This window comes from Zalophus californianus, chromosome 6 (assembly GCF_009762305.2).
Source record: "Zalophus californianus isolate mZalCal1 chromosome 6, mZalCal1.pri.v2, whole genome shotgun sequence".
Lineage (NCBI taxonomy): Eukaryota > Metazoa > Chordata > Mammalia > Carnivora > Otariidae > Zalophus > Zalophus californianus.
The window spans coordinates 112,235,185-112,260,998 of NC_045600.1; the positions used below are offsets into that span (position 1 = coordinate 112,235,185).

The 25,814-nt window shown below is 41.9% G+C and overlaps 1 protein-coding gene across 9 annotated transcripts in view; it reads left to right on the forward strand.

Moving 5' to 3' along the window:
* The first annotated feature begins 14,599 nt into the window (after positions 1-14,599).
* Positions 14,600-25,814, forward strand: part of NEO1 (neogenin 1) — a 241,344-nt gene continuing 230,129 nt past the window's right edge. For 5 of the 9 annotated variants that reach the window (XM_027569929.1, XM_027569931.1, XM_027569924.2 and 2 more), the window contains exon 1: positions 15,222-15,689. In XM_027569929.1, the coding sequence (XP_027425730.1) occupies positions 15,563-15,689 (127 nt within the window). In that variant the 5' untranslated portion in view covers positions 15,222-15,562. Of the gene's footprint in view, positions 14,861-15,221; positions 15,690-25,814 lie in introns of those variants that run through there. The other 4 variants (XM_027569923.2, XM_027569927.2, XM_027569928.2 and 1 more) reach the window with 2 other exon arrangements.

A 25,814-nucleotide genomic window follows, 5' to 3' on the forward strand; every position in this document is an offset into this window, starting at 1 on the left:
GTATTGAGTAGGTCCCTGGCAGACGGTACTACCTCTTGTTCTTTTTGCTGAGGTGATTTTTTTCGTCTTGTCATTTTGTCCAGAGGAGAATAGATGAATGAGAGAACAGAATGCTAACAGGTTAACAACGTCTCCAGCAAATATACTCTATACAAATCAGAAAAGATCTGAAACCAGGGGACAAGAAAGGGAAAGAAAGAAGAAAGAGGGGAAAAAAAAGGAAAAAGAAAAAGATAAAAACAAACAAAAACAGAACAAAACAAAAAAAAACCAGAATACGATCAAATATGGTCAGGCTAGTGCATAGATCAGTGATCTATGATCACTGATCACTAGATTTTGGGAGTATTTTGGTCTGTTAGAAGAAAGTGCCTGCTAAAATTTTAAAGGAAGAAAGACTTATATATGTACAAAATAAGGGTTGATACAATGAAGGGATGGAAGATGACTGTAAAGATGAAAATTATAAAAGATTTTATAAAAGGAATTGATAAGATAAGAGGTTGTTTTTAAAAAGAAAGAAGAAGATTTAAAAAAAGAAAGAGAAAAAAGAAAAAAAAGGGAGAGAATGTGATCAGGCAGGAGACTAGAACAAAGCCATACACTAGTGATTTGGGGTATATTTTGATCTGTTAGAAGAAACTATCTCGAAATTTTAAAGAGAGAACAACTTATATATATATATATGCCAAAAATAAGGGTAACTACTATGAAGGGATAAAAATATGACTCTAAAAATGAAAAATGAAAAATGTTTTTTTAAAAAAGGGATTGATAAGATGTTGGTTGAAAAAGGGAAAAAGAAAAATTCAAAAAAAACAGGTAAAAAAATTAACTTTGAAAAACTAATGAATTATGGTAAAAAAGCCATGAATTCTATGTGCAGTATTCCTCTAGTGCCGGAGTTTTCCCGTTCTCCTTGATCGGTAAACTTGGTCTTGGCTTGCTGGCTGTTCATGCTGATCTTCTGGGGGAGGGGCCTGTTGCCATGGTTCCCGAATGTCTTTGCTGGAGGCGGAATTGCCCCGCCCCTGTGAGTCCGGGCTAAGCAAGCTGCTCGGGTTTGCTCTCAGGAGCTGTTGTTCCCTGCAAGCTCTCGGTACAGCTTTGGAGGACCAGGGTGAAAATGGTGGCCTCCCAATCTCCGCCCGGAGGAGCTGAGAACTTGGGGCCCCGCTCCTCAGTGTGCCCCCAGAGAAAAGCAGTCACTCCTGTCTCCTTGGTCTCCGGCCACACTCCGTGCTCACTCGGCGTGTGACCAAGCATTTATATCTCTGGCACCGGACCCCGTGTGGAGTCTCCAAACCCAGCAGATCCCTGCGGTGCGCTTCTGCGCTGCTCCTCCCGGGGGAGGAAGGGGAGACTCCCTGGCTCTGCCGCTTGTTGGGTCCCTGCTGGAGGAGCAGTGGCCTGACTGGGCCGCGGATCACGGTTTATGGCCACCCCGAGCTGAGAGCCCGCGCCTCGGCTCTGTCTCTGCAGCCGGCTTCCCCGCTCCGATACCTGGGAGCTCTGCCGCACTCAGGCACGCCTGGTCTTTCTGTGACCTCGAGGGTCCTGAGACCCCACTGTCCCGCGAGGGTTCCACCCCCCGCTTAGCCACTGGAGCGACGTCCCTCAGCGGAGCCGACTTCTAAAAGTTCTGATTTCGTGCTCCGCGGCTCTAGCACTTGCCAGAAGCGGCTGACGGAGGCCCCCTCCCCCACCGTCTATCCTCCCGAATATCGCCTCGGATTCACTTCTCCGCATGTCCTACCTTCCAGAAAGTGGTCGCTTTTCTGTTCAGAGTGTTGTTACTATTCTTATCTTCGATCTCCTGTTGAGTTCGTAGGTGTTCAGAATGGTTTGATCCCTATTCAGCTGAATTCCTGAGACCAGACGAAATCCAGGTCTCCTACCGAGTAATTTGATTTCTAAGCTGCTGGTAAGGGACTAAAAAACCATCCAAAACGCTAACTCCACGTCCTGAAAGCAGATGTACAGATCTTGACGTTCTTGGTGGCATAGTTGTCAGGGAAATGTGCTGGTCTCAGATACAATCTCCATCCGGGACTAGTGGCCCTCGGTGTCACATGCCTGGAGAGTCTGACTTTGACCATCAGTTCCCTGAGAATGCTGGGAGGTGACAGGAAGGGTGTTCTTTTTGGAAATTCAGTACCCTCAAGTGATTCTTTTTCTTCTCTACTGCCTTTAGCTGCCAAAAAGTATAGGCTGACAGTCCTGAAGATACTACTGCTGGGCATGTTCTAGAAAGGGAGCATGTTCTGCTCAAAGGCTATCAATCTCGTCTCTTTTCCCCTCACTTCATCCAGAGGCCATGAAACTAATCTTCTACTGCTCAGATAGGTGCTTTGGAAAAGTGGTCACATCGTGACTGAGACTTCTTAGGACCTCAACCCAGTGGCAGAAACGGTGGCTTGCATTATCTACATAAGAGATGAGGAGCATGGTTACCAAGATAACCTAAACCAATGTATTCTCCTCTCTTAATTCCCTAAGTGATTTGGCCAATGTAACATCAAAAATAATTATTTATTGCCGCTAGAACTTAGAATGCTATCTAGCCTGCATTCCTGCCTCAAGAGTAAATCTCAGCTGTTTACAAAAACATATCAGCTGGGAATCATTTGGTTGCAAGTGACAGAAAACCAATTCAAATTCACCTGAGCTAAAGAGGAGGGTTTATTGGACCAAGACTGAAGCATTTCACCAAACCCGAAGTATAGCTGGACAACTATGGGTGCAGAGATGCAACTGTGTCTCAGGAACAGCAGAAACTAAAGACTTGGATGACGTTCAAATACCGTCTCATTCATTGCTGCTGAGATTCTGTGCGTCAGCTTCATTCTCTTTTGCCGGTCTTTAGTTTTCTCCACGTGTGGAAAAACAAGGCCTCGGACAGTTTCTGGTTTGAAAGGTTTGGACGTTAAACCACCAGAAAGAAGGGGCTCTCTCTCTCTCCCTGCATTCTCCAAGTCGAAGAGTCTCTTCCAGGCTTAGTTTAAGTCCGGCACTCCTGAACCGATCGAGGGTGGTCGGAGTGATCAGGGTAGAATGACTGGCCGATCTCGGGTCTGGTGTCCACACCAAGCCCAATCAACTGTGGTCAGGAGGTGAGATCGCCCTGCACTGACGGGGTAGCTGCAGTGGGAACCAAGGGATTGGAAGGGAAGGGGTGGATGACAGGCGTCCCCACAGGTGTCCACTGACACAGCCAAAACAAAAAGGAAAAAGTTGGAAAATAAAAGCAACACAGAGATATATTACACACAGCGGCGCCTGGGGGATCAGTCGTTAAGCGTCTGCCTTCGGCTCTGGTCATGATCCCAGGGTCCTGGGATCGAGCCCCGCATCCGGCTCCCTGCTCGGCGGGAAGCCTGCTTCTCCCTCTCCCACTCCCCCTGCTTGTGTTCCCTCTCTCGCTGTGTCTGTCTCTGTCAAATAAATAAGTAAAATCTTAAAAAAAAAGATATATTACACACAAATAAGCCAAATAAACATAAACAAAGTAAAATTTAAGGCCAACGCCATTTAGCAAAGAGCGTAATTTTATTTGGTAAGAGGTGTATTTCAGAATAAAAACATAACAGTAATAAATCCTAAACCATCAAATAACACACAGTAAAACCTGTTAGAAATAGTGTATAAGGAAAAATAAATGATACATCTCTAAAAATAAATGATACATCTCTAAAACCAAAGAGATGCCATTAAAAAGCTATTTGGATTGATAAAAAGAGTTCAATAAAATGGTAGGATTAGATAAATATACAAAAATCAATAGCTAGCCTGTATAACAGTAATAATGTAATAAAAATGTGATGAAAAGGGAAATCCCATTCCTAACAGCATCAAAAATACAAAAATGGTAGGCAGCAGACTTGGATGAATATTTGATGAAATTAGTATAAAATTTATTTAGAATAATAAATCATAAAGAGTAACAAAAAGAAGATATGTTAAAGGTAAGCATAATGAGGGAGAATTAGCCCTGACAGGTATTAGAATGTCTTATACTTAAATAATTACACAGTATGGTATTGATGCAAAGTAGAAAGGTGAATGAACCAGATAAATAACTTTGACACAGATTCTGATATACTTTAAAATGTTAATACATAATAAATGTAACTGCACAAACCAGTGTATGAGGAAAAAAAATCATTTAGCAAAGAGTGTTGGGACAACTCGTAGTTATGCAAATAGAGAGGGGCACACCACCAAAGTTAAAAGTCAATCAAGAATTTGGAAAAGTGATTTGTAGCAAATATGATAAAAGTTAAACTTTTCCTCTTTTATTTTTTTAAGAGATTTTATTTATCGGGCGCCTGCGTGGCTCAGTTGGTTAAGCGACTGCCTTTGGCTCAGGTCAGGATCCTGGAGTCCCAGGATCGAGTCCCGCATCAGGCTCCCTGCTCGGCGGGGAGTCTGCTTCTCCCTCTGACCCTCTTCCCTCTCGTGCTCTCTATCTCTCATTCTCTCTCTCTCAAATAAATAAATAAATAAATCTAAAAAAAAAAATTTTATTTATCTATTTATCTTCCAGGGGGGAGGGGCAGAGGGAGAGGGAGAAGCAGACTCCCCACTGAACCAAGCCCCACCTGGGGCTCCTGGAGGGGCTGGGTTTGACGTTCCTTGCAGGCAAGGCTCCTCGTGGGGCTCCATCTCACAACCCCGAGATCATGACCTGAGCTGAAACCAAGAGTCAGAATCTCAAATGACTGAGTCACCCAGGTGCCCCAAACTTTCCCTTTTCTAAAAGCTCGTTCAAATCAATAAGAAATTCAAATCAGCAAAGATTACAAAATAGTGTAAATATCCCTGAAACTAATAATACACTATCTGTTAACTAAACTGAATTTAAATTAAAAATTTTAAAAAATAGTATAAATACCCAGTGATCCTATCTCAAAGGTGGGAATACAGATTGGTCCAACTCTTTGGAGTGTCATTAACAATATGTATCAATGAATATATTCACACTTCTTCATTTAGTTAATTCTTTCTCCAGTAAACTATCTTGGCAAAACAATTTTAAAAACTTAAAAGTATTATGAACAAATGTACTCATTGCAGTATTATTTGTGTTGACCATGCTATATAAAACATAAGCCCTGTCATCCTTTATCCCTTCCCTGTTTTGGGGGGGAGGGCATTTATTATCACCTGACATTTATTTATTGCCAGTCTCCCTCTCACTAGAATGTAAGCCCTATGAGAATTCGCCTACTTCTTCACGACTGTATTTCTAGGCCCCAGAACCCTGCCCAGCACATAGTAGAAAACTGATAAATATTTGTAGAATAAATAAACAATACCAAACATCCAACAATAAGAAAATGGTTTAGGCAATTATGATTTATCTATTCAACATAATATTGCAAAGTATTGCATATATTTTTAAAAGATTTTATTTATTTATTTGAGAGAGAGAGAGAGAGAAAGAGAAGTAGACTTACCTGCTGAGTAGAGAGCCTGACATGGGGCTCAATCCCAGGCGCTGAGATCATGACCTGAGCTGAAGGCAGACGCTTAACCGACTGAGTGACCCAGACACCCCAAGAATTGCATATATTTTTAAGAATAATAATTTATAACATAAGGAAGTATTATGATAAGTTTAAGAAAGCAGAATATATAATAATAAGTTTAAGAAAGTAGAATATGTTTACATATATATTATGATTACAAATTTTCTTACACCAGTTTCTTACAAAGTTAAAAACTAGTATAAGAAAGTATATATAGAAAAGATTACAAAGTTTTTTTCTATATATAATTACAAATATAGAAAAAAGCTTTGTGGAGATTAATAAAAATGGAAGATACAGCCAAACATTAAGAATGGTGTGGGAAGAGAGAATATAGGTAATTTTACTCTTCTATTTATTTTTGGGCATTTTCCATGTGTTCCATAACATTCATTCCTTCAATATTGGGAAATTTGATAAATGCAACATCAAAAGGGATGGTTTTTAAAATCACCAACGACAAGAGGATATGATTTCAAATGCAAATAATGACAAGAAGGAAAAAGAGGAGGAAGAGCAAAAGTGCTAAATACAGGGAGTTATGAGTTAATGTTTTGGTTTATTTTAATGTAATTAGAGGAGTTTGGGTTTAAGAATATGAAAATCTATAAAGCTTATTATCCTTTGAGTCACTGCTTACTTCTGTTAACCAACTACATCACCACCCTTAAGTTCCTGTTAGATAGAATCTCTGAAGCCATCTAGCGATTTCTCAAAAATACATATTCCTGGGGCCACCCCTAGGAGTTTAAAATTCAAGAGGACTTAGGGGGAGCCTAGGAATCTTTGCGTGTGTTAGAATCACCCTGGGTGATTCTATATTTGGGAATCCCTGCACTAAGTATCAGGGAGGCTTTCTTTCCTGAGAGCAGTACCCTTGAACTTCTGGAGGAAACTCTCTCGTATCTGCCCTTGGGTCACTACTGCTCCTGCCATTCTGCTCCAGCTGCTGTGGTTGTGGCTGTCCCCCTGAGGGTTTGTGCGCAGAATCTAGAACCCTCAGAATCTAGAGCCCAACAGATTGGCCCTCCTCCTCCCTTAGGCTTCCATGGACTTATTAGAACACTGAAAGCTGTGTCGGGCTGGGCTGGGCTCCTCACAGGCCACAGTCTTCACCCTGATACATTGGCTTGGTGTCACCACTGATTCAGAACCTCTCATTCAAGTGGTCATTGTCCTGCAGGCTCTTTTCATAATGTTCTGCACTTGCTCCCCACTGATGCAAGCTCTCAGTGCTTAACCTCTCTAACGAACATATCCTCTGTTCCCTTGGAAGTCCCACCGGGTTGTAAACAAATGCCTCTATTTACCCATTCTCTGCACAGGCATCCCTTCTATCTCCTGTTTTGTTTCAGTTTTTAAATCTGACTTTCTCCTGAGGCCACTTCTGTGGACCTCATTTGTTCAGATCTCAAGTGACCAGTAGGTGGTGTTAATATTCATCTGGGATCCCACCAAATCACTTACATTTTGGGGTAGAAACAAAAAACCAAAGGAGCACAAGAGCTCTGTTTGATTTTGGGAACCATGGCATCTAGCTCAGTGTCTTTTGCTGTTGTTGTTGTTGTCATATAAGATCGACTTATGAGTCATTTCTCAGATACCTTTAAGTGTCAAGTGGCTTATATTCTTTCTCTCTATTCCAACTACTCCCTGCCTGCCATCTTGGGTGACTTCATTGGCTTTGTGGGTGACCCATCTCTTAGTCACACTAACCCTGCTCTCCTCCCTCTCCCTCTCCACCATCTTCACCACCAGACAGGAACTTGCATGGCAACATTCAAGGCAGGAAAATGCCAATATAGAATAGCATTCCCATTGATTCCTTCTACAGCAGAACCTCGAGTGAGGCAAATCTCTTTTTTGTTTCCCAATTAGTGGTAAGGTTGAGGGTGCCGTCTGCTTGGGAGTTTTTCAGGGCTAATAGAAAGGGATGAAAACAGAGGTAGCTCTGATATTGGACATAAGCTAAAGGAATAAATGAGCTTCTTGAGGTTTTTATGTTACTGAATTCAGCTCCCTAGTGTTGGAGAGCAGACTGGGTGTGTGTGTGATTGGTGGTGGGTGGGTGGGAGGGTTGCAGCTTGGAATAGAAGTCAGACTGTCCTCTGGTAATCTCCTTTTTTGGCCATTTCAACTCCATTGTAGAAAGTGGCTTGGTGTGGTGCGTGCATGTGTGCGTGCGTGTGTGTGTGATATACAAGCTCAATGGCAGGCAACTGGATAGAGCTGAGTCCACAGCAGGGAGAAGGAAACTCCTAACATTTCCAAAACATGTAAGCAATGCACCAAAAAGTAATGCACCAAACACTATTACTAAAAGTTTCTTGGCTTCCTTGGCTCTTCTGAAACAGTCAACTTCTAGTCTCAAAGACGCAACCTTCTGTCTTTATGCTCTTACTTCCTTACTCATACATTGTACATCTACTCTTGGATCTTCTTGATTGTTCCAATATGTTGACACTCTCATTTTATCCTAGTCATTCTAACCATTCTGGATTTATTTCCTTCCCTATCTAGACTAGCACACATGGTTTACCAGTTTATTAATTCACTTCTCGGCATCCTTGAGTGCCTCCAACCCTTGTCTTTTACTTCTTCACCCACTCCTAGAAATCTCCAACTCTGGGTCAATCCAACCATCCACATTCTTTCCTCTTAGTATGTTTTGCCTTAGAAACACTAGATGGACAAAAATCACAAATGTGTCGTTAGAAATTTCTGCTGGACCCATGTATTCTGCCCTATAATAATCCCCCCTGACTCTTTTTTTTAAAGATTTTTATTTATTTATGTGAGAGAGAGAGAATGAGAGAGAGAGAGAGCACGAGAGGGAAGAGGGTCAGAGGTGGAAGCAGACTCCCCGCTGAGCAGGGAGCCTGATGCGGGACTCGATCCCGGGACTCCAGGATCATGACCCGAGCCGAAGGCAGTCGCCCAGCCAACTGAGCCACCCAGGCGCCCTCCCCCCTGACTCTTCCAAACACATGCCACTCTTCTTAAACACCTTACCACACCCCTTCTCTTCTTGCAGCAGAAGGCCTTGCTCCTACTTCATGGAGAATATCAAGACCCTCCAGAATGAATTTTTTATCCTCTTGTCTATGAACCTATCTGCACAGATGTATGTTTGCTTTCTTCTTTTCTGGCTCTTTTCACCCAAGCAACTATCTTGACCTATATCTAAACTCCCTTCCATAATTTAAAATTTTTTAAGGTTTTTTTATTTATTTGACAGGAGAGAGAGAGTACAAGCAGGGGTAGCAGCAGACAGAGGGAAAGGGAGAAGCAGCCTCCCCGCTCAGCAGGGAGACCGATGTGGGACTTGAACCCAGGACCCTGGGATCATGACCTGAGCTGAAGGCAGTCGCTTAACTGTCTGAGCCACCCAGGTGCCCCTCCCTTCCATAATTTTAAAAATCTTCATATCAACATCAACTACTTATGTCTTAGAGAGATATTTATTAAATGCCAGGTACCAGGTTTGGTAACTGGGATTTGGTGATAAATGGAACCCATCTGCAATCGATGCTTATTGAATTATTTGGCACCTCTTTTCCATGAATTGCACATTCCTCTTTTATTTACTTAATTACAATGGGAGCTGCCACATTACTGCCTGAATGGCTTAGGGTGGGCTCAATTAAGGTGGACTGTCGGTCCTTTCACTGGGAAGTTCGTAACTAGGACGGGCAGTCAGAAGCAGACTGTTCCAGGGTAACTGGGAAGTGGTTGGCAGTGGTCACTTTCTGCCATGTGGACTGGGACAGAGAGCCATTCTGCAACAGATGTGAAGCTGAGGCAGATTCAGAAAGATGCGCAGAGACATGAGACTCTCCAAAAGAGGATTCTCTGGGTTCTTTAAAGGACTCCAGTTTCTAGTTCCATTCCTGAGGTCTGGCTGCATCCTTGTCCTGAGATTCTGGGGTCCTTCCAATAAGATTTCTTTCTGCTTCAGATAGTATTTTGTGTTGGGTTTCTGTTGCTTGCCACCAAAAAGCAAGATCCTGTCATTCTTGCTGGAAAGCTGGACTGCCCTGCTTTGTGACTGTTGTCTGTTGGGACCGAGCCATGTGTCCTTTGAGGAGAGAGGACTGGGTAGCCATCGTCAGGATGTGGCTTCTCATTTGCAGTCTTCATGAAGGTGTTACAAGAACAACCCATGGTCAAATACAGCAGAAAGCTGCCTGGAAACCACAGGGCCAGGGTGTAACTCTATTCTGTGAAGTCCTTTTTGCATATTGCCGGTTGCTTGAGACTACTGAGGTCAGATAATCATGGGCCTTGCTGAATGACAGCTGCCAAATTATCTACTACACTGTTTCAAAGCTATCAATTATCCCCCTGCTCTCTTGAATCTTCAACACTTCCCTCTCTATTCGCTCCCTGGATCAGCACTTTTCACTCCCCACCCCCCCAACAGAGTCCATTCTAGACTTCCCCACTCTTTCTTCCTATTATAAGTAAACACCTTGAGGAAGTTGTTCACACTCAGTGACACGCCATAGCAATCAGGTGGTCTTACTCTCTGCTGCAACCGCACTTGGTAAGGCTGTCCGTGACCACCTTATCATGAAATGCAACACAGATGTTTTTCAGGTCTTACCTTACTTGACCTCTCAGGAGCACGTGACACTATGGACCACTCCTGCATTCCCGAAGCACCTTCTTTCTTTGGCTTCTGTGACACTACATGCTTCTGGTTTTCTTTTTGTACGTCTGCTTCCTTCTTTGAAAGTTCCTTTTCTTGTTCTGTACCTTATACGTGTTGGTGTTCCTCGGGTTTGGTGCTAGTCCTAAATCCTCCTCTCTGGTCTGAAACTTCCCTGGAGTAATCTCAACCACTTCTTGTCATTACTGTATATACCGGAATATAATACCAGCTTCCCTCCCCAATAAATCCCTTAGAAGAGAGAGAGTCACCTTATATTCTGACCTTAAAAAAGTCCTTCATATTACTGGATGTTCTCTCAATTATTTCGAACATCAATTCTCTTTGGGGGAATATGCACTAGTGTGAAATAATCTCATTCAGTGTTCATACGGAAGCCCCCTGACAGAATGGGTAAGAAAGGAAATCAGGAAATTTAACACAGATTTATAAATTAATTCCAGGGAAACACCTTCAAATTTGCAAATGTTGGATGTGCTTGTAAACAAGCCCTTAAGAGTCATTATGGAAAAAAATATATAAGTGAATATGGGTATAGGATGAATGATGTAGTGTGATTAGATACTGAAGCCTGGAAAAAAATTCCCAGTGACAATGTCATATATAAAGTCAAAATTTAGGTGGAAGTAAAGATAATCTGTCTTGGGAAACCGTGTCAGAGACTCAAAATGTGACTCTGGTGATGATAAAAACACTGTGAAGAGTTTCTAGAAAATTGTTTTAAAAATTATATTTCATTAATAGTTTAAAGTATGTAAATATAATTAAGTTAATATATTAAACATTATCAGTGTACATCTCTGATCATTTAATCTACATCTCTAAAAGTTCATATATTTAAGCTGGCTACAAAGTTTTATTGCGGGCGGATTTTAATTGGGAAAATGGGGCATGCTCTGTACTCAGAGGCACCTTATATTTAGGCATAGATGGTATATGCTGATGACTCACCTCCAGCCCAATTCTCCCCGCTAAACCCCATACCCAAATAACAAACAGTTTACTGATATTTCTACTTAGATGTCCCTTAGGCACTTTAAATTAAACTTGTCCAAAGTTAAGCTCACATTTCCTCCCATCTGCTCCTCTTCCTAATTCCTCTCTCAGTGAATGTCACCACCTTCATTCCGATGCCCAAGCTGAAATCTGAGTCACACTCGCCTCCAGTCTCCCACACACCTCTGTTGCTTCTATCACCTAAATCTCTCTCTTATCTGCTCACTTCTCTTAACCCCCTCTGCTTTACTCCAGGGCACCACTATCTCCTCCCCAGACTACTGTTAACAAAATCCGAACTGGTTTCATAGGTCTTGTCCCCTTCCAACCTACGCTTCATGAAGCAGCCTGAGTGATCCTTCTTCTTCTTTTTTTTTTTTTAGAAATTAAATTCCTGGGGATAGACCAGAATTATTACAATTTGTATGGGGAGAAGACTTTTTTTTTTTAAGATTTTTATTTATTTATTTGACAGAGAGACAGTGAGAGAGGGAACACAAGCAGGGGGAGTGGGAGAGGGAGAAGCAGGCCTCCTGCTGAACAGGGAGCCCGATGTGGGACTCCATCCCAGGACCCTGGGACCATGACCTGAGCCTAAGGCAGACGCTTAACGACTGAGCCACCCAGGCGCCCCTAGTGATCCTTCTAAAATGCAAATCCAACGTCAATTCTCACTGCAGGATAGCTAACTCCTACCCATCTTCTTCCATTTGGCTCAATTTAGAGACCGACGCTTCTTCCCTAATTCCCCAACCCCACCCTCCCTCTGCCCCCACAAACAATTTAGTCAGGTTAGATGCTCTTACTTTTTCCCACACTCCTTATCTTTCCTCACCATAACATTCTTCACACTTCTTTGTTATAACTCTTTATCTTTCCTGCTAGACAGGGAAACTTGTCTATCTGGCTCACCATTGCGTTCCTTGAACACAGGGCAGAGCATAAGACACAGTGTTTTATAAATGTTAAATGAATGAACAAATAATTTTATCTCAGCACCCACCACAATATCTGGCAAACAAAAGGTCGTCAATAATGTTTGTTGAATTAATACGTTGTTGTGGAACTACAGATATATGGTTAATTAAGCAACGTGTAACGAGCAAAATTAATATTGTGTAGGCTTTGTCCTTAAGGAGCACATATCCTTCTTAATTAGGCTTACTTCAGAGATGGCTCCCTAGAACAGGTGGCTTTGGGAGGAGAAAGGGAGAAATAAAAATTCTTACCTAGTGAAACGTAAAGGGTGAATGTAAAAATGTCAACACCTATGTAGGAGAAAATCTTGTGTCTATGACATGGGTAACTCCTAGTTAAAATTTTCTGTGTCTAGGAAGTGTTCTATACTTGTATCTACTAGTCAGGGGGCTAGCTTTCTTCTTTGCTACCTTGGATACTGGTATTCAGCCAGGGAATTGGCTACAGAATCTAATTACTGCCAGCAATTAAACACTAAAATATATTGCCTCTCTGAAGTTGAAAAATAATCCTTTTACTACAGAGAATAAGATTCTTACCAACTTTTATATTCATTGGCTTTATTAATTTTTCATTTAATTTTTATATCAAAGTACACTTAGAATAAATTTCACAAAAATATTTGGTCTAGTTATTTTTGGCCTGCACTTTGATAACTTATACCAACATACAATGGCCAGTCTGTTTTCTTTGCTCTAAAACTTTCTTTGTGCTCTACTCCTTGAACATGGGCCTCAGGTTCTAACTTAGATGAAAAAAGTGTTAATTTCACGAATGGCTTAATATCTCTCCGTAGATTAATAGTTTAGACTACATAAAATATGTTGATTAGCAGTGTAAATGTGGATTGAAGTATTAGTTGAAAATCTTGCTGGGAGGATGAAAATGCCTAAGAAAATCTCTCAGAGATGCCTTAGTAAAGAGAAGACAGGTTAATGAATTAAAATGCTGATTTTTAAAGAGAATATCTACCTCAGTTACATTGCAACAAGGTGAGGAATCTGAATTCAAGTGTGTGCCTAGGGTTACTTTTCTTGAACTGATACAGAATCTATAACTTTTTATTTGGGGCTCCATCTATTAGTGGCTTATTAGAGTGGGTTTAATTAAAATTGTGATTTAATCACAAGTCAGAAATACATGATTTAGTCACCCTATTTTACAGAAAGTGCTTTAAACTTTTTGACTTAACCCCGATGTACACTGTGGGCTGAGACATTAGTGGCACAGTTCACAAAGTCATATGTGAAAATCACTGATTACTTTATTAGCCACAACTCATATTTCTTCAACTTGGAGATAAATTTAAACTTCATTTTAGAAGTCACATTATACATTTTATAGTTTTACTAAGGAAAAATTTTCAGACTTAGAAAAGATACCTGAAAATTAACATTTGCAAGGCAATTTATAGCTTCCAAAGGGTTTTTCTCATTAATTAGCTCAGAAAACTGAATAATCACATTATTCATGTGATTATTAAAGGTTAATTAAGCAAATACTTGTGAAGTAATTGGGAGGTAATCTATTTCTAATTTAACAGGTCAATCAGGGGTATTTAGGAAATATTTTTGCTGGTTAACAATTCTAACCAAAACAAAAAGATATTTAAATTGTTTCCCTGGTGGAAAACAATAAGCATGTTTGTTCTTTTAGGAGTCAATTGTTTCAAAGAACTGGGATGAGGGTTCCTAATTCCACCGTTTTGATGATCTAAGAGGTTTTATGAGGAGTCTGAGCTCTTCCCTCCTAATGTTAACGCAAGCCTTACATTGCTTATTTTGGCACGTCAGAATAAAAGAAAATAGCTGAAGAAAATAATTACGAGAAGGCACGTAGAGATGTGGAAAGAGAAATAGCCATCTTCTCGTGGGAAGCAACACATTTTGGTTATTCAGAGCAGTGAACAAAAATCCAACTCATATTAACAAGACATGACTCTTGAAGCGCACAACCACACAAAGAGATTTTCTTAAATTTTCCATGGAGGCAGTTTATAAAATTAGCAGTATTCCCATCAGCAGTGTAACTACAAACTGCTTTCCCCCAACTCTGGGGAAGCCTGGGTGCTGCTTCACGATGACCAAGTGTTCAAAATCACATTCCTCTCGCTCCCGGTTTACCGGCGAAAGACGTGATCTCCCGATTTGAGAGAGCGAAGTGCTCCGCAGAGGTATAGGTAAAAGGTTCGCTACAGCCAGAGGATCAGCCCCGGGGAGCCCTGGGGCTCAGCCTCGGCCCCTGCTCGGGCTGGAGGGGTGGACACCGGGCACCTTTGTTTGCGCCCTGCTTCCCTGGACCCGGGCCGAGCGACGCGGGTGGAGGCGCGGGCCCGGCGGTCCGGGCGGGCCCCGGCCCTGTCCCGGGAAGCGCGCGGCGAGGGCGGCCCGGCCTGGAAGCTGGTCAGCGGCGGCGCGGTGGGCCCCCTCCCACGGGAGCCGCGCCAGGTCCCAGCAAGAGCCGGGCGGGATCGCTATTGTTTTTGGCGAGCACATAAAGCCCCGCGCCGACCCTCTGCGCACCCAGGTTTCCTCCCGGAGGCCATTCGGTTTCCTCTGAGGCCCTATATAGAGGCCCTGGGCCCAGGCTGAGGAGAGGTGCGCTCCCGCTCCGGCCTGCCGGACTAGCCTGAGCTCGGAGCGCTTCTCGCCCCAGGTCTCCGCAGCCCGAGGCGTCAGGGGAGGTGAGAAGGGGGTGTGTGGATTTCTCCCTGGGGCTAGGAGCAGGCGGCGGGGGCGCGCGGGGACTAGGGGCTGCGGCGAGCGGGCGGCCGCGGGGAGGAGAAGGAGGATCCGCTTCTCCGGGGTTTCCCTGACGCCAGCAGCAGCGCCCGGCGCGCGCGCCCCGCTCCCGTCCGCGGCTCCGGGGAGAGGGGGGAGGGGAGCGGCCCGCCGCCGCGGCCCGCGAGGCGGCAGCCGGGATTGGAGCGGGGGCGGGCCGCGCACGGAGCCGAGGGGGTGCGGGCGAGGGAGGCGCGCGCTTGCGCGTGCGCGGGTGTGCGCGCTCCGGGCCCCCGCCCCCCACCCCCGCCGCCTGCGGTCTCCGCCCCCCTCGCACTGGTGTGTGGAGCCGGAGTCGGCGGCGGGTGGCGGCGCCTGGAACCTGGAGACCGACCCCCCCCAACCCCGGCCCGGAATGTACTGACTCCCCCCCTCTCTGCTCTTCTCCCCTCTCCGCCCCCCTGCAGGAGGGAGGCGCCCCCGAGTCTCCCCTCCCGCGAGAGGGGCCGCGCGGGCCGGGCCGGGCGGAACAGTGGCGGCGGCGGCCGCGGGAGCCGAGCCTGCAGCGAGGGACCGGCTGAGGCGCGCGGGAGGGAAGGAGGCGAGGGCTCCGCGGCGCTGCCGCTGCCGCCGCCGCCACCGCTGCCGCCGCTCGCGGGGCAGAGATGGCGGCGGAGCGGGGAGCCCGGCGACTCCTCAGCACCTCCTCCTTCTGGCTCTGCTGCCTGCTGCTGCTCGGGCGCCCGGCGCCCGCCGCGGCAGCCAGGAGCGGCTCCCCGCCGCAGTCCCCAGGTAAGCGGGGGGCGCGGGCCCGGGAGGCGCGGGGTGGGGGCGGGGGCGCGGCACCCGCACCCGTACCGGTGGCTGCGGTGTTTTTGTTTAGGATCCTGGAGGAAACGTGCAGGAACTTCTCTGCCTCGGCACCGGTTGCCAAAGAGAAAGGGGGTCGCGCTAGGTGGAGAGTGAAGTAGGCGGGCGGGGACACGGCCGGGGAAGGGGCGGCCGCGGGGGCACGTCGGGGGCTCCCGGGTCTAGTTCTGTGCTTTGTACCCGGAGGCAGGTTCACCCCTCGCCTTCCTCCCCTCCCCCAGGCTCATCCCACTTGTAAGAGTGGGACATTCTTGTGCTCACACAAGCACCAGTAGAGGCCACTACACACCTCATTAAATAAACAATCGCACGGCCAATTCATTAATTTTCAGGAAAGGAAGGGGGAGGGGGGCTTGAACTCCGCATTCCCTGGCTAGGGATTTCCCAGCTGAGGTCCCAGGGGAGCGCTGGCTGGTCTCGAGGGACACATCGTGCGGGGATTGTAGCCCCGAGGCTGCAGAAGAGTGAGGGTGTCTGAGGGGCACAATTGCCCCCTCACAACCGCTGGTGTTGACTTAACGATGAGGGCGACTTGGAGAACCGCTCCAACTGATTATATCTGTTAGTGTTTCCGTTATGAAATGCCTCTCCTTTCCTGGGGATTACAACTCTATTTACAGCCTGGTAACTGCTCTTAACCTAGGGAATTGTCTAAGCATCGGATTTTAAGTACTTTATGTTTCCAGGTGCAATGTATATATTTAGCCTGAAAAACTGTTTTTAGGTGTTATTTTTAAATATCATAGATTATTGAAATTACTTGCACCCCTATTTATTTAAGGGGGCCAAGCCTGCCTGGAGAAGACCTTACAGTGTAGTTGATCGGGACACACTCAGCAGTTGAAGGGCAAATTAACATGCAATCTGTTTAAATTGTTTGACCAAGGTGGTGTATTGTAAAACTTGACAAAACTCTCACCTACTAGTATGAGATCTGAAATTTTTGCATTTGAACGTCATCTGATCAGGCACAGTGGCAGCTTCTAATCGCCAAGCCTTTACTTGTTTTTTGGATTCATACTGAATAATACTTAAAATCACACTGCAAATGTAACAACTGATTAAACTTTCTTTTGATTTTCTTGCAGAGTATTATTAGCTCATGGCTTTTGCCAACGTTAAAAAGCTTTAAACCTGAATACCGATAGGCATTATCTAAACAGCGATATAAACAAGAGTGTTTTAGTATCAAACCTGCACTTGCACACTCAGCCTGTACCTGGGTTAGAATACACATTTTGGGCCTGAAACGTAGGTTTACTGATCCAGCCTTTCTATTCTTGTGGATGGGCAAGAGAAATGTAACTATTTGGGAAAGACAGATTCCTTCCTACTCTTAATTTTATGTGTAATTCATATTATGTATGTTTTAGGTAATTGGTGGAGTTTGTTTAGAATTTTGTCAGTAATTTTGTAAATAAATAAAATAATTTTATTAGGTTAATAAAAGTCATGTAAGCAGTCTCTTAGAAGTGATTGAAACGTATATTTCAACATTGATTCAGTTGATGGGCTTTTATTTTGCGATGATAAGGTGCAGGCATTGCTTAAATGTGTGTCCTGTCTTCATGGAGCTTCCAGTCTGGTGAGTGGGTAGGAAGATAGCCATTAACTACTAATTAAGTAAGTAAGTAAGGTGATAAGCACTAGAAAGTAGAAGAATGGGTTTTGAGAAAGTATACTGCCAGGACCTAACCTAGTCTGGGTGTCAGGGTGTCTGAGAAGTGAGATCCGAAGGGTGAGGAGGACTGGAGGTGGGGAGGCTCACAGCTAGTTAGTGGTATTAGTAGGGACTTGAGTACAGATCTGATTCTTGGCACAAGCCAGCCTGCTTTATTTCTCATTTCTGCAATAAGAAGGGGCTGGTCAGTTCTGTCATAAGCTGCAGAGAGATCGAGGGAATTGAGAACTGAGTAAGTGGCAACTGAAACAAGTGGTCAGTAGATCCCATGTCATTTGTCAGTGGTTTTAATTTTTTATTTTTGAAGAGTGGTAGACTCAAACCTTTCTGCGGGGGATTACAGTGAGTAGGTGGTAGGGGGATGGAGGTATTTGGTAGAAAAGGGAGAAAATTAGGGTGTGGGACAGCGGGATAAATGGAGTGGTTTTCCAATTTAGGGTGACGTTGAGGAGGACAAAGGAGGGAGATGAACTAGTGATAGAAAATGGTCAGCTGTAGAGGGTTGGAAATGATTAGGCACACTGTCTGGTTTTAGGAAGGAAGGAAGGGAAGATTTCTGAAAAGATGGGTAGGGACCTAGGGAAAGAAGTCAGGACAGAGCAGCCTGCCTGTGCGGTGCAAGTCTTCTCTAATCAGAGTGAGGGTTAAGGAATGGTGATGGGGTAGAATTGAAATGCAAGAACGGGAAAGTAGGGAAGTCAGTGTTGAGAGCTCAGTTGAAATCAGTTTGAATTTAAAGTAGACCAGATGAGCTATTTCCACACTTTCTCCAGCAACTTTCTGTACGCCAAGAGCAGAATTAGTGAAGTTTAAATCCAGTATTGGTTGCTTATGAGTTATATGAAATATGTAGAAACCTTTTAAAAAACTTTTACTAGAGTAATCGAATATTCCATTCTTGGTCAGAATGCAAAAATGTGTTTGATGAAATGTCCTACTGGTGGTGAGGCTAACCTTGCTCTAGACTTCAGAGGTGTACTGTAGCTGCATTTCTCCTTTAAGGGAAGAATCCTCTTGTCATCATCCCACATAGGTGACGCTCTCTGTCTGAATCATTTACTTGATGATGTGATTTGTTACCTCACAAGGTGGTCTCTTCCCATTTTGAATAACTTCTGCCCATAAACTTTGCTTTAGGCAGCACATTTAACTTTAATTTTCAACCTTCTCTTCTTGATTTCTTTTTCCTTTTCTCTTGCCTTTTTCGGCATCACTCTGTTAATTCGTCTCTTACTTTTGTGTTCAGTTCGTTATTTGTTACTCAAGTTTTTCTTTTATTCCCTTATGAAATGTTGGCATCAAAGTTGATCTCCTTCTGTCTTGGCTTCAGTTGCTGCATGTAAGCTAATGACTCTCCTAGTCCAGTCTTCTTCACGTGCCATTCAGTAGCTTCACTGAATAGGCCCCTTACTTAACCAAGACCAAAGGTAAACTCATTTTTGCTCCCCTTCCCTCCTCCTTCACTCATCCCCTTTCTCTAGACAATAACAAACCAATTCCTGGCCCTGGGCTTTCACATTTTTGAATGGTTGCATAGACTTGTCTTCCTGCATTACCTGTCTTGGGCATCTTTGTGTGCCATTCACCCAAGTTGAGATCTAGAAGTCATCCTGGACCCTCCCCATTCCCTCATTCCTATAGCCAATACTTCTGTTTGATTTTTACCCTCCCCATTCCCTCATTCCTATAGCCAATACTTCTGTTTGATTTTTACCTCCTAGATATTTCTTGAATCTGAATCTTTTCATCATCATCCCCACCTAGACTAATAATAGTGGCTTTGTAATTCATCTATCTCCACTGTTACCCTCCAGACATCTGTTTTCCTGCTGGAATGAGTTTTCCTATGTCCTTTTCTGAGCATGCCATCCTCCTACTTAAAATCTCCTATTAGTGTTCCACAGCTTGAGTGTTAGAGTCTAAACTCCTTGGCCTGAAGATTGTGAAGCCTTTTGTGTTCTTTACCACTGGCCTCTCCCACCCCGAATTTAAAGCCTCATCTCTTGGCACCTCTAATGTGTACCTGGTGTTCCACCACTTCTGGTTTATTGCAGAGCTTCATGTCCCCATGCCTTTGACAAGCTGTCCTTTCTTCTTCTTTTTTTTTTGTCCTTTCTTCCTGTTAATGCCACTTCCCACCTTGTCTGCTTCTGAAATTCCTATTCATCATTTAGTGAATTTTTTTCTGCTATCCCCCTGCCCAAAGAGAGAGTTGTTATTCTCCGTGTTCTCATAGCTTTAAATCTTGTATTATGTATTTTCTTGTCTCCTCAACTTGTCTGAACCTCTTGAGAATTGGGACTTCTCTTATTTACCTTTTGTATACCTAATGTAGCAGAAGCATCTGGACCAGAGTGGATAACCAGTAAATGTTTGTTGAAGGAATGTTGAATTGCCTTTGTTTTTACCTTTTAGGGCCATATAGCACAAGTCTGATTTCCTTGTATGATGGCCTTTCACGTGTCTAATGACAACATTTGTGTGTGTGCAAGTATGTCACTTTCCCCTCTATTCCTTTAGCCACTCTTCACATTACTTACTTTTCTGGCCCGTTGTGAGTTTGGTCATCCTCCTCTGGATATGCTGCAGTTTTAGTCTTTATTAGTTTTGTCATCTTTGGAAAGATCAATGATTTTACTGAGTCTTCTGTAAACAGAGACTGATGCCCTGCTCTGCTTGCCTAACAGGATGAGGTATAAAAGAATTTGTAGATTTCCAGGCAGAATGTTCAAAGGAGATAAAAAATATTGCTATTCTTAGACTGTATGAAAATTAGTGTGTAATGTGGGATAGTGAAAAAAGACTTGAGGCAGAGGATTTGGGATTTCACCCATGGTCCATACCTGCTCTTCTATCTGTTGAGGGCTATAGGTAACCTTGCTTTTTACCTAACTGGGTTGTCAGAAAAATGAAATATTAAACTGCTTATAAACTGAAAAGTGCTGTATCTTTGTGGAATGGTTTTAACATTTCTCTATGAACTTTTAAAAAATACTGCAATTCTATTAAATTTTTTCAAAGTGTAGATTTTTTTCTGTTGGCTTAATTGATCATTGTTGATTTCTTCTTTATGAGTTTTCTTTACACTAATAAAAAAATACTGGGGTAACATTAATCTCATTATATATGAAGGCTGTAGGCCCTACTTAATAGTCTTTTCCCAAACACTTTATTTTATTTTATTTATTTTATTAGTGACTTCTGTGTGGTTGCAAGGTATTTACCATGTCATTGGTAGGTGTTTTGGCTTCTAGGTAAAATTGTATGAACAATAGGAGAACAAAAGAAATGACCATAGATAAGATCATGTTGACCAGATAGCTCCCTGAGGTAATGAAAAGTCTGGTGTTTATGATTTTTAAAAAATTGGCATTGCCATGGAACACAAGCCAGTGAAAGATACTAAAATATAACTCAAAATTTTGATTCATTTAGAATGAAAATAGTTTTTTGATTAAGAAATTTTGGAAATAGAGACAAAAGTCATTTAGACCCACTGGTATAACTTTGGTATATTTCTTTCTAGTCTCTGTTAATATTACACGTCAGTATTACATAGTAATCATGAAGTATGTACAACTTTATATGTAGATGTTTTAACGTTATGCTAGCTTTTGGTTGCTATATTATATTTAAATAATTTTATTTTTAAAATTTATTTAAAAATATGTATATATATTTTTGAAGTAAGACAACATAGAAGTAAAGTATCACTTCTACCAACAAATATCTTTTTTACCTATAAATAACCACTTCTGGTATTTTTTTCTCCTGCATTTACATATGTATGTATAGTTGTATTTTTTACACATAAGCAGGAACATACTACCTATTGCTTTTCAACTTGATTTTTTTTTTAAACAGTGTGTTGGAGATCTTTCCAGTATGTATAGATTTTCCTATAACCATTATTGAAAATGTCTGTATAATATTGCAGTGAATGAATATGGCATTAATAGCAAGCAGTAAAAGTAGTATTTATTGAACACTCACTGAACTCTAGGCACTATGCCAAGCTCTTTTACGTGCATTAATTCTTTCTTTCACCTTGTGAGGAAGATGGTAACATCCCCCCATTCTACAGATGAGGTAACTGAGTCTCAAATATTAAGTGACCAAAGGTCCCATAGCTCTCCTGTGGAGAAGTTGTCATTTGAATCCAGGTCTTTCCAGCTCCAAAGCTTATGCTCTTTATGATACTGCATACTGCTTCTAATTATTTATTCTCCCGTTATGGATGCTGAAGTTGTTTTTAGTATTTTGCTATAATAAAAAATGCTGTCATGAACATCTTCTGCATATGGTGTTTCCCTTCTGTTTTTTGGATCCCCACATATGGAATTATTGGTGAAAAGATAGTTTTTGTGTGTATATGAGAGTCAGGTTTCCATTTATTATAGAAGAGTATGATATCATCAAGAATAATACCATTTACTAGTACTTCTACAACTTTTTCGAGGTATATTCACCTTTAATTGTGAACATTGAGTACTTCAGTCCATTATTTTAAAATGCAGGTCCTATAGCTTCTCTGTTTCATCTGTTAACTGCAGGGGTTAATTACCTAATTAATAGGTAATCTCAAAGGTCCCTTCTCCCTTTAAGTTTCTATAACTCTGAAGTCTATAAAATTGAGTCGTGGATATCTGAATGACCTCTATTCAGTTCTTGTGTTTGAACACTGATCATTTCTGTTCTCGGATGCAAGAATTAACCTTTTGTCATTCTCTAGAGCTCCAGTTATGGTACATCTTTTTTTTCTGACATGAAGTTGGATATGATTAGGGAAATCTTTTAAGTTGCCTGTAAACAGGATTGTGTATGATTTGGTATAAAAATAGCTTCATGGCTGATTTCAAGAAATAAAGATTTAAGTGTTAGGAAATTGTGAGATACTTTAAGTTGCAGGATTACTTGAAATATTAGATGCTTACTCTTAGGCTTTATACGTGATATAAAGTAAATTGCCCAGGTTATAGATCTGGCTGAAATGAGCAGGTTGTGATTCCTTCATGTAAAGAAAGGAGAGAGAGAGAGAGAGGTAGTAGTTATATGTTTAAGGAAATCAGTATGTGAATTCTTCTTGAAAGGAGTTAGCTGTTGGGCAGTCTGAAAGTCAAATATGTTTTTTTTTTGCTTTTCCTCTTAAAAAAAACCATGAAAATAACCTTCTTTAAAATTGTTTCATAGCAAGAATTTTAAAATTTAATTTTCCAGTCAGTTTATCTATAGCCAAAACTAAACATTTAGGTAATGTTGGCTAGTTGCAAACATTTTATCGATGGCTAATTGTGCACAAAGCTATACACTGTGGAGATACTAAGATGAACTGGACGTGGTTTCTATCCTTAGGAAGCCTTGGTCTAATAGCAGAGATAAGACATCCTCACAGATAATAGATAACTTGATTTGGATGGAGGAAGTGTTATTACTGCTGTAGGTGGATAAACAAATTCTGGAATCACTGTGTTCCTGTTAATCAAGTAATAGTTCTGCTTTCTCTTATAATTTTGGTTCATAGCTTTCAAGTAGTCCTAACCTAGTTTTAGCAAGTCAGTAGACTAGAAGTCTCGAGGAGGTTATTTTTCATTTCTTCTAAGCGAAATGGTCACTGGAATGTTTGAATATATGAGAATTCTAATAATGGAACCATCTGGGGGGTGCAACTTCTTCTGTGTCTTTGGGAAATGTGGAGATTGATTATACTGGTTTTCAGAATTTATTATTGGTCAGTAATAGCCAGTAAAACTTGGTGATGAGTCCTGAGCAGAGTGAATTTTTAACATGATAGTACATGGAAACTGGATACAGAATATTTGTTTTTCAGATGTAGAGTAAGTGAAAAAAAAAAAAAATCACCTGGAGGCGCCTGAGTGGCTCAGTCGGGTGAGCATCTGCCTTTGGCTCAGGTTGTGATCCCAGGATCCAGAGATCAAGCCCTGTATTGGCCTTCCTGCTCATCAGGGAGCCTGCTTCTCCCTCTCCCTTTGCCCCTCTTCCTGCTTGTGCGCGCCTTCTCACTCTCTCTCTTTCTCTCAAATAAATAAATAAGACCTTTAAAAAAATCACCCTGATATATTTTGTTATAGAAGGTCTATATTAAGTTAAGATGATATCATTATAATTTATAAGTTTAGGGACAGAATCACAAATTATGTTTTATTGATAACTATTCATAGCATAACTTTTAATGCAGCAGCTAAAATTTAAGGGATTTTTTTGGTTAATTCTTCAAAGCATTTGAAGTTTGAGGTGGGGTTATTGTTTTAAATTTATGTAGTGTTAATATCCAAGAGATTGTTACACTTCTTATGGCAATAACCCCTTTATTAATAGCCACCTCACCTACATAGAGTTCAACCATATGGACCCTTACCTCTAGAATATAACTGAAGACTAGAGAATAAGAGAAATACGTTTTCAAAGTCCATGCATCAAAGTAAGTAAGTTTCTCAGAGTCCCAAAGGTTCTGTTTAGAGCCTATTTATCTTTAATTCATGTGGATTTCTAACAGATTGTACTGTCTGATTTCTAAGCCCATTGCTGATCATAAGTGGGTAGAGGCTCTCTTGGGAATGCCCCCTAACGACAGCAAGTTGTGACCTCGTAAGGAAGGAGATTTAAAATAAACGTAAGAATGCAAAGGTCTTCCCTTAAGCAGAAAAAATTGCCTCAGCCATGTTGAAGAAAGTTTCTTTCCCTCTCCATCACTGCTAATGGATCTTGCCTGCCCCTTGCCCTTTCTTTTCTCTTTATACTATAGATACAGTTACTGTTTGGGAGATCTGTCTAAACTTCGAGATCTCTGGAGTTTCATCTCACCTCAAAATAGTATGGGCCAGGTTGACACCTGAGGTGGAGAACAGGAAATGTGATAGGAAGAGAGGTGAGGTGGCAGGGCATGGCTCCTTCTCTGCTAGTGCCGACCCCACTGGCCATGGAATTTATCTTTTTTAGCAGCATCTCTAACCCTGATTGCTAAAATATGTACTGCATTTGAATTTTTAATTTTTGGGTGAAGTTAATTGTTGCCTTGAAATGAAAAACATAAAACTTCAAACAATATGTAAAATAAAAAGTGAAATCATATACTATTTCAGCCTTCTCCCCAGGGATAATCACTTTTAATAGCTATGGACTTTTTTAAAAAAGATTTTATTTAATTATTTGAGAGCTGGGGGGAGGGACAGCGGGAGAGGGACAAACCAGCTCCCGGCTGAGCAGGGAGCCTGACAACGCAGGGCTCCATCCCAGCACTCTGCGACCGTGACCTGAACAGAAGGCGGACACTTAACCAATTGAGCCACCCAGGTGTCGTGGAATTTCTGTTTTATATGTACAGTTAAATATTTTAAATATATAATACATATATAACAATGCATGTATAAACAAATATATATAAATATATATTTAAAATTGGGTTGTGCTGTGCATACTGTCTTCCAGCTTGTTTTAAAGACATCTTTCCGTATGAGTACGTAGAAATTTATCACAGCTGTTTTGATAGCCATATGGTATTTTATAGATGTATCATACTTAATTTAACCCGTTCCAGTTTGATGCTCCCAATTTTTTTTATTGCAAACATATGCAGTGAACCCATTTTTACAAATATCTTTGTGTACATGTTCAAAAATACCATAGAATAAGTTTGTAGATGTGGAATTGTAGGGTAAAAGAGCATGTGTGTTAAAATGTTTGATAGTTATTTCCAAATTGTTCTCCAAAAGGCTGATTTACTATCAACAGCAAGTGAGAGAGTGCCTGTTTCCCCACACCTTTGCCAACATAGTGGTTATTTTCAGTCTTCTGAGTCTTGCCAGTTTGATAGACAAAAAAAGTATATCTCTTCAAATTTTATATTTTAAAATTGTTAATGGAGTTGAGCATCTTTTCAGATTTTTATTGATGGTTTTTTTCTGAGAATTGTCTGTTCAGGTCTTTTGTTCATATTCTATATTCATTCTTGAGTCTTAGGTTCATTTATAAATATTAATTAAACAATACATAATTAAGAATAGGAACAATTTTAAATTTTATAATTGTCAAAACTCCCATGGTTGCTTGAGATTTTTAACTTAATGAGAAGTGAACTGAGTAATTGAGTCAGTCTGCTTATCTGACTTCTGCTCACCACTGCTTGTGTTCGCTTGATACGGATTCATAAGCTTTCAAGCTGTTCTATTTCGAAGGAAAATAAGTATTTTATTCATTGTTTTGCTGAAGAATAGGAATTGAAGCAGGTCCAATACCTCTTTTAAGACAGGATGAGAAACTTTGGTTTAGAGTGAGTAAGTTCAGCTATTCAAATACTCGAATGCCAGTTTGGCTCAAGGCACTTTTAAGTGGTCTCAAGTGGAAAATGG